The 17,546-nt window shown below is 40.0% G+C and overlaps 1 protein-coding gene across 2 annotated transcripts; it reads right to left on the bottom strand.

Annotated features, from left to right (window-relative positions):
• Positions 1–9,245: 9,245 nt before the first annotated feature.
• On the bottom strand, positions 9,246–17,126 carry irgq1 (immunity-related GTPase family, q1). Of its 2 annotated transcripts, XM_062992197.1 has the most exons (4): positions 17,012–17,126; positions 14,339–15,073; positions 10,696–10,962; positions 10,525–10,600 (listed from the first exon to the last, which is right to left on the bottom strand). In XM_062992197.1, coding segments are annotated over exons 1-4 (1,014 nt in total). In that variant the 5' UTR covers positions 17,023–17,126; the 3' UTR covers positions 10,525–10,599. The 2 variants fall into 2 exon arrangements, with proteins under 2 accessions (XP_062848265.1, XP_062848267.1); XM_062992195.1 differs by having other exon boundaries at positions 9,246–10,962.
• Positions 17,127–17,546: the final 420 nt, after the last annotated feature.

The raw sequence follows: 17,546 nt of genomic DNA, 5'->3' as shown, positions 1-17,546 counted from the left end.
TAGCCATTATCGAGTTTGATTCTGAAGCTCCCATTCTGAGACTTGAACCTGATTTTCCCTATGACCTTCCGAGAGCAGCAGACGCACAATGGGTTCTTGATGGCATAAAAAATTTGCCAGAGCTCCAGTCTGTGGTTCGAGGTAGGCAAAAGATACTGGAACATGAGTGTAAGAGTGTTGATTCTGACAATTCTGACAGTTCTTCTGATTCCTCCACTACAAGTGAAATCTCACCACGCCATGAGACACTTGGCAGTACCGTTTCTACTCCCCGAAAGTCCTCCCAAAGTGCAAGAGGGCCATGCCCCATGAACCCTGAGACCTTGAATGATATGATAAATTCTCCAGAGGTACAAAGGGTAGTGGTAGAACACATTATTAAAAATGAATCTGGGCCAGCACCGAACTATGGATCTAAATGGTTACGAGCTTTCTCAGGGAAAACACCAAAACCACCTGGGGAAGTAGACTTTGAAACATGGTGCCTTCATGTAGAGCTTATGTTTCAGGACCGCCTTCCTATTGATGTTCAGAGGAGAAAGATATTAGAGAGTCTTCTCCCACCAGCAGCAACAGTTGTAAAGCAACTTGGTCCATCTGCTCATCCTGAAGAGTATGTCACTCTACTTGAATCTGCTTATGGATTTGTTGAGGATGGAGAAGAAATTTTCGCAAAGTTTTTGAACACTCACCAGAACTCTGGAGAAAAAGCCTCTGATTATCTCCATAGACTACATGTTCTTATTGGTTCTGCAGTTAAACGAGGGGGTGTAAAACAATCTGATGCAAATCGCCACTTGCTAAAGCAATTTACCCGTGGTTGTTGGGATCACACCCTGATACTGAGTTTACAGTTGGAGGCAAGAATAAGTAATCCCCCAGATTTTTCAGAGTTCCTTCTTCTGCTTCGAACTGAAGAGGACAGAAGAGCTTCAAAACTAGAAAGAATGCAGAGACATTTCAGCAGTTCCAAGCAAAAACCATCTTTGAACGTTCACTCTGTATTTCACATGCCCTCACCACTGGATCCATATACTGAAACAATGCAAAAGTACATGAGTGAAACAGAACAGCTAAGGAAAGAGCTTGCTGAAGTAAAGTTACAACTTAGCGTACAAAAGTCCAACAAAGAGAAGAAACAAGATTCTTCGGAATACATAGACCAAGAGCATTTATCTGGGGTTCAGGCTAACTTTTCCCCCCACCAGGAATCTACCACCCTCAGGGCTGCTGTACAGGCCCATCAGGCTATGCCTAAGCCCCAGCCAAAGGCTTGGTTTTGTTTTAGATGTGGGCAAGATGGCCACCTTGCACGACAATGTGTTGAAACTATAAACAAATCGCTTGTTGACCAAAAGTATAAAGAGTTAAAAGTCAAGCAGGATGAGTGGAAAATCAGACACGGCCAGCCGTTAAACAGGTCAGGGCCACAGTAGAGGGACAAACTGGGGCCCACAATTTTGATCTTAGTCCCAACCAAACCAGGTGTGAGAGCTTACTTGAAACCCAACCACGTAACGATCTGATGTATGGACTAGTAGGCCCTAGGTGTATGGCCACTGTTGTTATTGAAGGTAGACAATGGCAGTCTATTTTGGATTCTGGTTCCCAAGTAACCACCCTGTCAAAGTCCTTTCATGAACAGTACTTACCTTCACATCCTATATTTCCTTTAAATGATCTCCTTGAAGTAGAAGGTGCTGGAGGTCATGTTGTTCCTTATCTTGGCTATGTTGCCATTAACGTCTCTTTCGATAGTAGTATTACTGGGCAACCAGCTGAAGTAAACACGCTGGCTTTGGTTGTTCCAGATTGTAGGTCTAACATCAGTGTTCCTGTGCTAATAGGCACTAACACCCTGGATATGTTATACAGTACATCTCTCCATTATGGTGACACTATGTCAAATGATTGTCAAGGGACACATTCCTATTCTGCTCTTTTAAGGGACTTGTGTCGCCGCCACAAAACAGATCAAGAAGATGGTAGGGTAGGCAAAGTAAGGTTGCAGAGCAAAAGCAATGTCGTCATCCCCGCAGGCCAAAAGGTCGCTTTGTCAGGCTATGCAAGAGATGTCTTGCACACACCTGGAGCCCCGCTCCTTGTTGAGCCACCAGTTCTACCATGTTTGCCCAGTGGTCTTGTTTTTTGTGGCTACATTATGACGAGTCCCTCTACGAACTCCTTCAAAGTTCCTGTTCTTATTAAAAATGAAACTGACCATACCATCACCATCCCTTCAAAACGTCTTGTGGCTGAACTATTTGTGCCAAAAGCGTACATTTCTTTTCCCCAGTCCCCAAGAGTTTCAGAGTCCAAGTTATGTGAGCATTCCAGATTTTCAGCTTCTTGTAGTATGTTAGCTCCTGTGAATGATCAAAACATGATTTCATTTAATTTGGATGAGTCTCCACTAAGTGCTGAATGGAAAGACAGAATAACCACCAAACTCAACTCTATTCTTGACGTGTTTGCCTGTAGTGACCTAGATTATGGCCACACAACAGCAGTCAAACATCATATCCGGTTGTCTGACCCCACACCATTTAAGCAGAGAGCTAGGCCCATCCACCCATCAGACTATGAAGCTGTTCGACTCCACTTAAAAGAGCTACAAGACGCAAGTGTAATCAGAGAATCAGAAAGCCCTTTCGCATCACCTGTGGTTGTAGTCAAAAAGAAAAGTGGCGCTATTCGACTTTGCATTGATTACAGGAAGTTAAACAGCCAAACTATTAAAGATGCCTACGCTTTACCAAATATCGAAGAAACTTTCTCAGTATTACATGGTTCCAAATGGTTTTCAGTTATGGACTTAAAGTCAGGGTATTATCAAGTGGAGATGGATGAGGAAGACAAGCATAAGACGGCTTTTGTTACTCCAATGGGATTCTGGGAATTTAATCGGATGCCCCAAGGTGTCACGAATGCACCAAGCACCTTCCAACGTGTCATGGAAAAGTGCATGGGAAGTATGAACCTGAAAGAGGTCTTGGTTTTTCTTGATGACCTCATCGTTTTCTCTGATACTCTGGAAGAACACGAGAGCCGCCTAATGCGTGTTTTAATGAAATTGAAGGATTTTGGGCTAAAACTTTCTCCGGAAAAATGCCATTTTTTCAGAAAGTCTGTTCGTTACCTTGGTCACATTGTCTCAGAGAATGGGGTTGAGACAGACCCTGAAAAGATATCCGCCTTGACGACCTGGCCTAAACCAAGAAACATCCGTGAGCTCAAATCTTTTCTTGGATTTACAGGATATTACAGACGCTTTGTTAAAGATTATTCAAAGATTGCAAGGCCACTAAATGATTTGACCGTTGGCTATGTTCCACCAAAGCGAGGAAAAAGAAGCAAGCCCCACATAAATGTTGCCCAAAATTTGGGGGATACATTCGGTGAAAAGTGGACTGTAAAATGCGATGAAGCTTTTAACACTCTAATTGAGAAATTGACAACTGCTCCTATTTTGGGTTTTGCCAATCCATACCTACATTATGTTTTACATACAGATGCTAGTGTACAAGGGTTAGGTGCAGCGCTTTATCAGCAGCAAGATGGTCAGCTTAGAGTTATTGCCTATGCTAGCAGAGGCCTCTCCCATTCTGAGAAAAGGTATCCCACTCACAAATTGGAATTTCTAGCTGTAAAATGGGCAGTCACTGACAAATTTTTTGATTATCTTTATGGAGCAGAGTTCACCATTATGACTGACAATAATCCTTTGACGTATGTCCTGACATCCGCTAAACTGGACGCTGCGGGACATAGATGGTTAGCTGCGTTGTCGACTTTTAATTTCAGTATACGGTACCGAGCTGGGAAAAGAAATCAGGATGCTGATGGACTTTCTCGTCGCCCTCATGATCAGCTGGAGTCTGACTCCAGTTTGCAAGCTGAAGATGACAGAGTTAAGCAGTTCCTCTCTCGGATCATGGAGAGGGAGGGTGACACCCATTTTCCACCAGAAGCTATCCAAGCTGTCTGCCAGAGACATCTATGCACCCCTGCCGATCATGGTGATGACTCCCCAACCATCATTGAGTGTCTTGCCATTAGTGTAGATGCTATTCCTACTGAGTATACATGTGTAGAGCAAATACCTGGGTCCAGCACTTTGCCATCAATGTCATTGCAAGATTGGGTTTCAGAACAGAGGAATGATGCAGCCATCAATCGTGTTCTTTCCTTTGTAACTTCTGGAAAAAGGGTGTCTTATAGGGCAAAACAGCGTGAAGACAGAGAAGTGCAGTTATTGCTGAGGGTTCGAGACCAGCTTGTTCTAGACAACAATGTGCTTTACAGACGTCGAATGGTAAGGGGGGAGCCATCTTTCCAGCTGGTCCTGCCAAAAACATATCGCGAGACGGCTCTTGATAACCTTCATAATTCAATGGGACACATGGGAGTAGAAAGGACGCTTGATCTCGTCCGTACTAGGTTTTACTGGCCACACATGCAAGCAGATGTGGAGAAGAAAGTTAGGACATGTGAGCGGTGCCTTAGGCGGAAAACTAATGCAGAAAAAAGCGCTCCATTGGTTAGCATCAGAACTAGTAGGCCTATGGAGTTAGTTTGTATTGACTACCTCTCATTGGAGCCAGACCGTAGAGGGACAAAAGACATCCTCGTCATTTCTGATCATTTTACAAAGTACGCAGTTGCTGTTCCCACTGCAGACCAGAAAGCGAAAACTGTGGCAAAGACCTTATGGAACAGTTTCTTTGTTCACTATGGACTTCCTGAACGATTACATAGTGATCAGGGTCGTGATTTCGAGTCTGCCTTGATTAAGGAGCTGTGTCAGCTCCTTGGGGTTAAGAAGACCCGAACCACACCTTATCACCCTAGAGGTAATCCTGTAGAGCGGATGAATCGAACTCTTCTTAGCATGCTGGGAACGCTCCAGGAAGAGGAAAAAGGAAGATGGCGAGATTTTGTGCAACCACTAGTTCATGCTTATAATTGCACAAAGAACGATACAACTGGCTTTTCACCATACCAACTTATGTTTGGTAGGCAGCCTAATCTACCAATAGATTTGGCTTTTGGACTTCCCAGAAAACAGAACGCTCAAACTCATTCAGAGTATGTCAAGAGGCTGAGGGAAAGCCTGAAGGAAAGCTACAAGCTTGCAGTTGAGCACAGTGAAGTGAATGCTTCCAGGAATCAAGTCCGCTATAACAAAAGGGTTCGGGAGTCTGTCCTTGAGCCTGGAGATAAAGTCCTTGTCCGAAACGTAGGACTACGAGGGAAGCATAAATTAAGTGACAGATGGAGTCAGGAGATTTATGAGGTTGAGAAACAGATAGGTGATTCTCCTGTATATGTTGTCACCCCAAAAACCTCTGGGGGACCAGAGAGAACACTACACAGGGATTTGCTGTTGCCTTGTGGGTTCTTGACAGCACCCTCTGAGGTCAGTGAGAACACTGGTGTAGCTGGGGTTGAAATACCAAATGCTCATGAAAGTTTGGCCGAAGCCGAAATGCCTGAGTGTCCAGATGATGATGATACAGATGGAGAAGACTTTTCTGGTCCAGGAATTGTTTACAAAGACAGTGATCTGGAAATTCTAACAAAAACATATCCAATCAGAGCAGATGAAAGAGCCCAGAGGAACCCCGTGAGGGACACAGGTCTTAACCCAGATGCAGAAGCGTTCTTTCCAAGAAATTTAGAAACCGGTGATGTGTCAGATGAAGTTTCACACACAGGTGAGGTCCCTGGGCTAACTCTTCCTGATACAGAGTCCCATGTAGATCCAATTCAAGAAAACAACCTAGATAATGTGTGTGAAGAGCATGCCTCATCCGAGTTTGTACAACCTGTACTTTCATTGTCTGATGATACTTCAAAAGTGATTCAGCCTGATTCTTTGGCAGCTACAAATGATATCGAGGAGAATCTTCTACCGACACTTGAATGTTCGGCAGTTCAACTTGATGAAGTTGAAACTGTTAAGGATCATTCGAACCCTGTTGAAGAGACAGAGTTGAGGAGATCAATAAGACAGAGATCAGCTCCAGAAAGGTTCACCTACCAATCAATGGGGAATCCTCTAATTCTAGTGATGCAGTCCTTGTTTAGTGGACTTGATAGGGCTTTTACTGAAGCGTTGAACTCAACCAACCTTAACTTAAGCCAGTTCATACCTGGTAGTGAAAATGAAAGAAACATGCAGGGACGCATGTGAGTTCAAGGCGGGGAGGATGTAACCCCCGTTAAGAACATACCCTATACTTGAGTCACCCCTACAGAGCATGCGCATTCTTTTCCCTCCTTTATTCTCTCTCTGAGTGAGTGTGTGTCAGTGTGCAGAGGAGCTTGTGTTTAGTCACAGCCTCTATACAGAATATTAGGTTTATTAGAACACTGTAGTTGTGTTAAAAGTTCCCTGCTGCAGTATTTTTCTGAGTTTTGCCCTGAGCTGAACAAACTGACATTAGATGCTGTTATACTGTGAAGGAAAAAAACTCCGGTGAGTTCAGTTAAAGTGAATTCAGAAGGATTTATGTGTAAATATTAATATATTAAGGTGTTGGAAGTGCTTATAAGTGAGTGAAAGATTGATACTAATAAAACAACCGGAGTATAATGGGCTATATGTTATGTTATGTTTACGATAGCGGGTCTTTGAGCAGCCTAGTGTTAGCTCGGATTAGCGTTTGGCTAATATATACATTTGAGCCTTAAATGTTGTAATATTTTGGTTCAGTGTTATGTTGAGCTTTATATGTTTGAGAGTACATCATTATTAAGTGAAGTGCTGCACTATGCAGGTTGTTTTTTAAGGACAGAAAAGTTATCAGATTCCCGAGATCCAAGATGGCGAGCCAGACTGAAACTACGATTCCCAGCAGGCTGTGCTAGTGACGTCAGCAGCACCTGAGCACCGAGCAGCGCAGCAGAGAGAAGGAGAGAAAGAGAGACGCGCAGATAAGGGAGCGAAACACACACACACACACACACACACACTTTAAGTCTACCCGGGTAGTGAAGCATAAACACACTTTCTTTGAAACACACACCGAAAAAAGGGGTACAGAGAGACGTGATACACGGAAAGAAACCAGATCTTTGTTACTGAAATTTTACATTTTCTCCTTTTGGACTAAAAGGGGGTTATAAAAAAAACTGAACGTTATTGGTTAATGGTTGTGGATTGTGTTAAGTTTAAGCCGAGACTGTATGTAAATATTTGCTATTGTGATCCTGAAAGACAATTATTTCAGGAAATTGGGTTAATTTGAACTGGGTTATATCGCAGTGACTGGAAATATTTGTTTCTTTTTGTTTTTTTTGTATACACATATCAACATACACCCTATTATATCTTAGTATTTTAGATACACATTCCCTACACTACACTTTATTTAACTATTTCTTTTAAGTTCCTGGGTTAAGTGTATTACTGTAGTGGGAAATTCCTTTAAATTGCTACTGAAATTGAGCTCTATGTGAATTTTGTTTTATTGTACTTTATTATAAGAGTCACTTTATTGTTTTGATACTGTTGTGAAGAGCTAAAACCCAGAGTGTGGAAAAATTATTTTCTATTTAGTATTTTCTGTAAATAAATGAAAGAATTTCATTTATAAAACTATCAACTTTCTGTCTGTTGTAATTCTGTCCAAGCCCTCCTCCTAGAACCTAGTGAAGTACTGATATTGGTCCATAGGAACTATATAAAGTATTCACAAATCTCAAGGTTTATTTGTGATCTGTGTACATGTAGAGCTGGTGGTAATAATTACGATCAGAGTGAAATTATTCCACTACGGTTCAAGCCGTGCGTTACAAATACATTAGCTTTTATGAAGACAAAATAAGTTAATATTGATTTATTCGTCGTTCTGGCTAAATAGAAACCCTGACTATTTACACAAAGCATACTATCTGTACAGTATATTACGACAGCGTATTGGGGCCACTTGTCAGTTCAGAGAAGCACGGGTCTCAGTACCTGGATCGGAACGCAATCGCTGAGGTCAGCCTCCAATGCGGGTTACTGTAGTTATCCAGCATTTATAGCGATGCCATACGGCTTTAGTTTATAGTACGAGTCCATAAAGCTCGGTTGAAGTACTGGCGACGACGCAGATGCCGAGCACACCGGTGGCACAAGTTCTTCTAAATAAACACAGTTTATTACATCGTCCATTACAGTTTCATCGTCCTGATAACAAACTGGTGCTGATGTGCAGGAGATTAGGGATTCCTTTATTTGTGAAACCGATACGAAAGTATAACTTTACCAAATCATGAACATCCCTCATTTAACACAAGGAGGTTGCTATGGCCATAATATTTCCACTTTAATCTCAAAATCATTTCGACTTTAATCTCCAAATTATTTTGACTCTATTTTCAAAATCGAAATTTATACGACTTTAATCTCGAAATAATTCAATTTTTTTTTTTAAATCAAAACTTAAAAAAGTATTTTTCTTTAAAGTGGCCCTAATATGCCATCGTTGTATATTCTGTGGACCTGTTCAGAGAAAACAATAGAGAAAAAATACATAAAATATTAGTATTCAGTTGTTGTAAGGAAACAGAAACAAGAACAAAACAAGTGAAAGGTCACACTCCTTATAAAGATCCTTTTTTGTTTCCACTTTGAATACACTTTTAAAGTGCATCTTGTAAAACCAGTTTCTGTGGAACGAACCACATGAGGAAACGTGGCTAAAGTGACTGAACAGGCGATCATAACAAGTACTGAATGAAAGAGCAATATAAAGAGTAATGCACATTGCGTGAGCATTACTCTTTATATTGTGCTGCTGCAGTCTAGTTGTTGTATATAAAAGTTAGATGATTAGATTAGATAATCTTGCAAACTCTATGTGGTGTATTTTCTACCAGTCTGAAAAACCCAAGCGCTCTAGGTAAAAGGGTTTCCGCACTGTGATGACTGACAAAACATTACACACTTAAAATATACTTTAATGCCTTTTAACCTTTTAAAAAATTATGCAAAACTCAAAATATGAGTTACTGAGCCTGCTTACTTGGAAACAAGCCTAACTTAAAACTTCAATTATTATATGATACTCAACCCTAAACAATTACTTAATAAATAACCAATAAATAGATTACAATGGTGTGGGTTAAAGTGCCTATATATTTTTGATTAAAAAATAAGTTATTATTAATAATAATAATAATTTCTATTTATATAGCACCTTTCTCAGACCCAAGGCCACTTTACAAACACAAACACAAAAAAAACCTAGGAAGAGTAGTAAGAGTTAAAGAGGAAAGTTTTTTAGATTAGTTTTGAAAGAAGAGAGAGTAGAATAGCCATGGAGAGATTTCGGCAAAGAACTCCAGAGTTTTGGAGCAGCAGCACTGAAAGATCTGCCACCTACAGTGGACAGTTTAAATCTTGGAAATCTTGGAGTACAGGGGGAGTAGCTCACTGAGGTAAATAAGGGGCAAGTCCATTTAAAGCTTTATATGTAAGCAGAAGGATTTTGTATATAACTGGTAGCCAGTGCAGTGTGTGTAGGACAGGTGTGATGTGAGCATTGCGCTTGGTTAGTGTGAGAACTCTCGCCAAGTTTTGGATGTACAGTAGACCCTTGAGTTACGAACCGTTTACCATACGAACATTTTGGGTTACGAGCGATTTTTTTCAACTTAACATACAAATCACACAGATGATTGTCAATGAAACGCTTGATTGGCTTTCTAACGAGTTTGTGTTTTATTTCACAACTGGGAAAAGTTTGGAGGTTTTTAATTATAAGCACATTTACAAAATAGCGGATTCTATTCCTAATGGGACACACGCTTATAAATTTAATAGCATCTGGAACAACATAAGCTATGGTAAGCAGTGTTATGGATTTTTTGCTGTGTTTGGGATTTTGGCCGCTGTGCCGTAATTTGCAATGAAAACAAAATGGCAGTTTAAGACAGTAAAAGTAAAGGCACAAAGTAAAACGGCAAAATACAGTCGCTAATCTGTTGTTGTTTTTTATCTGAACTTACATATTATTTGTTTATTTCTACGCTACATTTCCAATATTTGTTTTGTGTATATTATATTGACTCGTGACTTGACTCAGACTCTAGTCTAAAGACTTGTGACTTGACTCGGACTCTAGCTTAAAGACTCATGACTCGACTCAGACTCGTATTTTGTGATTTGTGAACATCTCTGGTTTACAGTTCTATAATTAAAATTGTCCATCCAAGGCATTTAACCACTTTTAAAAAATATCTGACTACTAGAACTGTTTTTTCTTTAGCAGCTACAATATCTGTTTCACAATTTTAGCTACATAATAAGCAAAAGCGCTGATCTTTATAGTATCCAAGTCACTACACAATACACTTTCCAGACTGACAAAATCAACAGCCTTTCTATCCAAGCTATTTATGAGAAACAGCTGTGATTTCTCAATTCTAGCTTTACAAAGCTCTTCAGAACACTGTGCTCGAAGCCCATCTAGAATCTCAGTCTCAGGACAACCCAAATCTGCTAGCAGCTGCAAATAGCAGTCAATCTTAGTCTGGACAAAATGGTAGTGCTTTCTTAACTCTCTTACAGCTCTGGCAAGCTCTATGTGGTGTGTTTTCTGCCAATCTGTAATTAAAATCAAATAGAAATCAAACGGATCCATAATTTCTTTCATTTCCATTAAGGAGTTTTCCATAATACACTCTACTCCTGATACAGACCAGAATCTGACATGTGGGTAGTGAGGACTTGTTGCTGGAACTCTGGCACCATTCTGCTCTCTTGTTATGGCATTTACCAAAGTGGTTCCACCTGAGCCCGTTTCACCTAAAACAGCAACATCTAGCTGAAAGTGATCCAGAGTCTCCAGCACAATGCTGAGTGCCTTAGTCTTATCTGAAAAGTTAGAACCTCTGCTGAACTTTTCCAGCTCTTGTAGGTCTTCTTCTCTGAGTTTGTCAGTCTCAAAAGCATGGTTCTTGATGGTCCTGTTTGTGTTAGTGAGAGAAAAAGAGACAAAGCATGAAAAATAACTCGGCTCATTGATGTCACAGTGTTTAAATTAAATTTGGCTGCTATATGTTGAGGGGAAGAAAACCAATAATTTCAAATGGTTCAAACAAAAAGCATAGACAAATTTAGCAGGTTAGACTTTTTGCAGAAAAACAGGGTTTATCTTAATAATTTCATATCTAGCTGGTTACAAACTAAGCAACATTAAATCATACAACTACAGGGGTTGGACAAAATAACTGAAACACCTGGTTTTAGACCACAATAATTTATTAGTATGGTGTAGGGCCTCCTTTTGCGGCCAATACAGCGTCAATTCGTCTTGGAAATGACATATACAAGTCCTGCACAGTGGTCAGAGGGATTTTAAGCCATTCTTCTTGCAGGATAGTGGCCAGGTCACTACGTGATGCTGGTGGAGGAAAACGTTTCCTGACTCGCTTCTCCAAAACACCCCAAAGTGGCTCAATAATATTTAGATCTGGTGACTGTGCAGGCCATGGGAGATGTTCAACTTCACTTTCATGTTCATCAAACCAATCTTTCACCAGTCTTGCTGTGTGTATTGGTCCATTGTCATCCTGATACACAGCACCGCCATTGGATGCACATGGTCCTCCAGAATGGTTCGGTAGTCCTTGGCAGTGACGCGCCCATCTAGCACAAGTATTGGGCCAAGGGAATGCCATGATATGGCAGCCCAAACCATCACTGATCCACCCCCATGCTTCACTCTGGGCATGCAACAGTCTGGGTGGTACGCTTCTTTGGGGCTTCTCCACACCGTAACTATCCCGGATGTGGGGAAAACAGTAAAGGTGGACTCATCAGAGAACGATACATTTTTCACATTGTCCACAGCCCAAGATTTGCGCTCCTTGCACCATTGAAACCGACGTTTGGCATTGGCACGAGTGACCAAAGGTTTGGCTATAGCAGCCCGGCCGTGTATATCGACCCTGTGGAGCTCCCGACGGACAGTTCTGGTGGAAACAGGAGAGTTGAGGTGCACATTTAATTCTGCCGTGATTTGGGCAGCCGTGGTTTTATGTTTTTTGGATACAATCCGGGTTAGCACCCGAACATCCCTTTCAGACAGCTTCCTCTTGCGTCCACAGTTAATCCTGTTGGATGTGGTTTGTCCTTCTTGGTGGTATGCTGACATTACCCTGGATACCGTGGCTCTTGATACATCACAAAGACTTGCTGTCTTGGTCACAGATGCGCCAGCAAGACGTGCACCAACAATTTGTCCTCTTTTGAACTCTGGTATGTCACCCATAATGTTGTGTGCATTGCAATATTTTGAGCAAAACTGTGCTCTTACCCTGCTAATTGAACCTTCACACTCTGCTCTTACTGGTGCAATATGCAATTAATGAAGATTGGCCACCAGACTGGTCCAATTTAGCCATGAAACCTACCACACTAAAATGACAGGTGTTTCAGTTATTTTGTCCAACCCCTGTACATCTTTACTTTTTTTTCCCATTTTATTTCTACATTTTCTCCCAATTTAGAATAGTACATTTTGTCTTTCGCTGCTGGGGGATCCCTGATTGCAGTCAAGGTGGGTATACTGCTGCTCACACCTCCTCCGACCCGCACGCAGCCCTTATGCCTAGTTCACACTACACGATTTTTGCCCTGATTTTCGCTCGCTGACTGGTCACCGCTAGATTTGCCGGCTCGGGAGCAACTCGGCTCTCAATCGCTATGTGTGAACTACTCAACAACTCGATCCGAGCGACTGAAGAAATTTATCTATCTTGTCAAATATCTGGATCTGAGAAGCCCAACTGCCAATGAGTATGGTGTCGAACAGCCAATAACAACGCAAGATACGGTGTGAGGGGAAACGCAGGGGAGGAGATGTAAAAAGGTGGGACAGGGGTATAATATAGTTTATATCAGAATACATCGGCACACACACAAGTTTTACAGTATTTCTGACCTTATCGTTCTCTACAAAACATAACAGCAACATTGCATTGCAGAAAATATTTATTAACCTCCAACTCACTACAGAATAATCCATGCTGCTCATGTAGCCAAATCCACTCAGATTCATTTATTTTTCCTTTTTGCTTTTACGCTGCACATCAGCGCACAAACAATCACTCGCTACTTGTTGACGTGCATTTTTGGACGTGGTATCATTAAACCCCTCGTCACTTCTCGCGTTTGTTTTCGCGACAAAATGTAGTTTGGGAGACCAGAGAAGCTCGTCTGCGATTCCAGTTGGTGATAGATGGTGTAGTGTGTGAGCCGCTATCGCCGATCAGTCGTGTAGTGTGAAAGCCACACCGACTTAAGACTCCCGATTACAAAAGATCCAGTTGTGTAGTGTGAACTGTACAGCGACCTGACGACTTGGAAAGTCATGTAGTGTGAACTTGGCATTAGCAGAACCCTTTTTCACCTATGCACTCTGCACAGGTGCCTCTCTATCTGCCAATCAGGGTCCTTACACAGCATTTGAAAACCTCACCCACATAGTCCGGTCATCCTGCCCTATCAGAAACGTGTATGCTGCAGGCACTGCCAATTATGCTGGCTAGATGGCGTCCAGCTGACCGGTGGCAACCACCTGGGCGCCATCTTCACTATATTTTAAAGAACGTTAAAACTATTGAGTTAAAACATTGAACAAAACATAAACTGTATAAGATTAAATATCTCTTTTAACCCATTTTCAGTTGCATACAGGTTAAGAAGGATTTGCAAATCATTGCTGTCTGTTTGTATTTAAATTTTTCTGCAACTTGTTTTGGAATTGGGTTTATATTGGTAATTAATTTAGATTTAATGACAAATTCTAAAGCAGTGACACATTACTAAAAAATAAGTATGCCCTAGGGCGGCATGGTGGCTCGGTGGGTAGCACTGTCGCCTCACAGCAATAAGGTCCTGGGTTTGATCCCCTGGGTTGGGTCCTTTCAGTGCGGAGTTTGCATGTTCTCCCCGCGTCTGCGTGGGTTTCCTCCGGAAGCTCCAGTTTCCTCCCACAGTCCAAAAACATGCAGTCAGGTTAATTGGATACACTGATTTGCCCTATAGGTGAATGGGTGTGTGTATGTGTGTCTGCCCTGCGATGGACTGGTGCCCCATCCAGGGTGTGACTGTGTGCCTCGCGCCCATTAAAAGCTGGGATAGGCTCCAGCACCCACCCCCCCACCCCCCGACCCTGATTGGATAAGCGGTTAAGAAAGTGAGTTAGTGAGTATGCCCTACAAACATTAACATTTAGTTTGTTAACTAGCCTCACATATTTTTTAAACTGGACTGGTATTAATAAATGATGTATTTACATAATTTGTAATAGAATACATAATGTACAAAAATACTTACATTGCTTTCCTGTGATTTCCCTTAAACAAACTGTCCAAGAAGCTGATAAAGATTTCTCGTTTGAGTTCCAGGGCTGTTTTCTGAAGGGTGTCAATAAATTTTGGCATGTCGTAATTCTGGGGGTCATGTGCTGACACTAAAAATACTTCAGATTTGAGGTTTTTCTCGTTTAAATATTTCAAACAGTCTTGTTCCATTAGTTTCAAGGCATCATTTTTGTTAAAGTTTTGTTTTTTACTCTGGGAACGCAGTTCATTGTCCACTTTTGTCCTAACAACAAAAAAATGCTTCTGTCGTTTTTGTATTTCATCAATCAGAAGTGTGTTATTTTCTCTGAATCGCTCAGAAATCACAACAATGAACAAGTCATAGAGGTCAAAGTTCATTTTCTCTACATAGGATTTTGAGGTAAAATTGAGTGTGCCCATTCCTGGCAGATCATACAGTCTTAAACTAGGATGATGTGGATACTGATAAATGGCAGGGACCATGGTGGTCTCAACAACTCCTGTTGGTGCAGCTCCTTTAGCATCACTGTCCAGTCCACGCAGAGCATTAATAAGTGTAGATTTCCCTGATCCTGAATCTCCTGTCACAGCAATGTCAACCTTAAAGCGATTGAACACTTCCAGACTAGTTATGAACTGGTTAGCGATTTCCTCCGGTCCGATAGACTGCACGGCTTTTATAATTTCGCTGAGGTGCTCCTCTGGGATCTTTGGTGGTACCATAAGTCTAATTAAGAACAAAATGAGAAGAATTAGCTTGCATTCCAGCTTAAAATTCCAATTTAAAATTCATTAAAAACATAAGAATGAGGTACATTTTATTTAATAACTGCCTAAAATATCATGTGCAACAACTTTTTCAGAGCCAAATATTTTATTTTAAATATTATAAGTTACAGCAACTGTCTTGTAAATCAAAATCAGCCCAGCTGATAATCTAAAACATGGTGATTGTACTTCAGGAAGTCCTAGCCTTTAATTAAAAGAACAAATGTCTTGAAACTGGTTCAAAGCTGCCCTGTGATATCTTCACACCTTAGCTTTAGTTATCATCAACTGTGATAAAAATACGCAAATACAACCTAAATCACAAAGCTCCCATAAACACCTATATGGGTTACACGTGGCGCTAATTTAAGATCCCAGTAAACCATAATCAGAGCTTTAGAGGACATTTTATGCAGTGATTTTCCCATGAAGTAGTCAGCTTACTATAATTTTATCCAACTCATCCAGAAAGTTATTTAAAAATGGGACACTTTGGACCACAATAAGCTTTAGAGCATCAATATTTACCACTTTTATTTGCTGCCACCTTGGTACCTATAGAAGAAAGAACTACATTTCATTCATATATGTATTCTTCTTAATTAGTTTTAAAAGGTTTACAATTTCTGCTAAAATTAGACATTTAGTCACAATCTTAATTGCAGTTACAGTTAATAATATTTCAGTCTCTCTTCAAAATATATACAGATCAAAACATCAAACATATTTATTAATACTTCCAATCAAATATTGCATTTATTTTCCATAATGTTCTCACATAGTATCTCTCGGTGTCAAAGCTTTTTCTTTATATTTTAAATAAAATATCAAAAGGATAAACATTAATAATTGCTTACAGGCTGCTTTGTTTATTTTCCAAGGGTACCAATTATTGTGAATTAAATTGTATGTAAGGTATTTATATATAGAATGCTTAGCAATTACAACACAAGTAAAGAATACATTAGATGTATAAAAGGTACTTATGAACTTGTTTTATTATTTAGAGATAATGCACTTTTTTATTTTAAATCGTTATGAGTTGTTATGAAAGATACTTTATTTTCTTATTTATTGTCATATTCCTTTTCTGTGAGGATATAATGTTCTGATGTCATTTTTTACTAATCTGCAGTCATATACGGTATGTGCAGTCAAGTGGCAACATCCAGGTTTACAAAATGCAGATCAAATCAAATCAAATCAAGGTTTATTTGTCACATACATAGTCATACACAGTACAACTGGCAGTGAAATGCTTTGAAATGAAATGCAGATGGAAATGAGAAAAAAAAACATGGGTGATGAAAGGGTTTGCATTTTAAAAACCTAATAGAGATACAGCGGTGAGATCTGAAATGGGAATTTCGCTTAAATTGGTTCACAGTAATGGGAAAAAAAAAAATCAAATTAAGGAAAGTGTTTATTTGCAGTTATTGCTGGTTGGTGGAGAGAGAGCAGTGATTGAGTTAAGAGAAAATTACTTGGGTGTTTGGTAACTTTTTTCCCTTTGATTTATTAAATAATGTTTTACAAAATCACCCTGTGATGGACTGGTTACCAGTCTGAAGTGTTTCCTGCCTTTGGCCCAGTAAACAAAGCAGTTAGCACAGTAGTAAGCTTTATGTATAACATGTAAATGTATGTTACATGTTTTATAACAGTTTCCCATAATGTTCCAACCAGTCCCATTTACTTCTATTACCATAAAGACTATTTATTAATAAAAATCAAGTTTGTTCTGGTTCGGTTTTACAGCAGTAGTAGCAGCAGTAGTAATAACAACAATAATTAATCATTATTATCGATGTAGTAAATAAAGGTTATAATTTCAACTAACAAAAGTGACCAAACTGACTTACAACTTACAGTAAATATAAAGTGCAAATCTACTCACCCGAAGTCCATTTTATTTACATAACAAGCTACTACAAACAATAGAATGAAAGTGAAAGTGTTGATGCTTACAGCGACTTTTAAATAGGAAGTAACAACAGAAAACTAGATAAACTCATTCTAATGTGTAGATTTCTTTGTTCCTGCTCGTCTGTGTTCGCTTAGCTTTCGATTCTGACGGCTGCTGAGTGTTGCCAACTCCTCAGTAAGGAAAGCAGCTATTGGCTCTCCTAAAAGTCGCTAGAAGTCGCTAAATGACGTCAATACCTAATTTGCATGTGTTAGTACATTTCTATAGGTCTATCTCTTATTATAAATAGTGGTAGCACATCTCGAGAGGTCTATATATTATTATAAACTATAGGTAGCAAATCTCAATAAATCCATTGATCTGTATCTCAGACATATATCTCAAATTTAGTTTTATATTGGCCAGTATACAAAACATTTTGTAGTAAATAATATGCTAACACTATGAGGAATATCTTCTAAGGTTTTGCCTCCGTGATTTATCATACCCTGTTGGATAAGATCCC

Source organism: Trichomycterus rosablanca, chromosome 3 (assembly GCF_030014385.1).
Source record: "Trichomycterus rosablanca isolate fTriRos1 chromosome 3, fTriRos1.hap1, whole genome shotgun sequence".
Lineage (NCBI taxonomy): Eukaryota > Metazoa > Chordata > Actinopteri > Siluriformes > Trichomycteridae > Trichomycterus > Trichomycterus rosablanca.
Note: the sequence above shows the minus strand (reverse complement) of the source record. Positions and strands in the feature narration are given on the sequence as shown.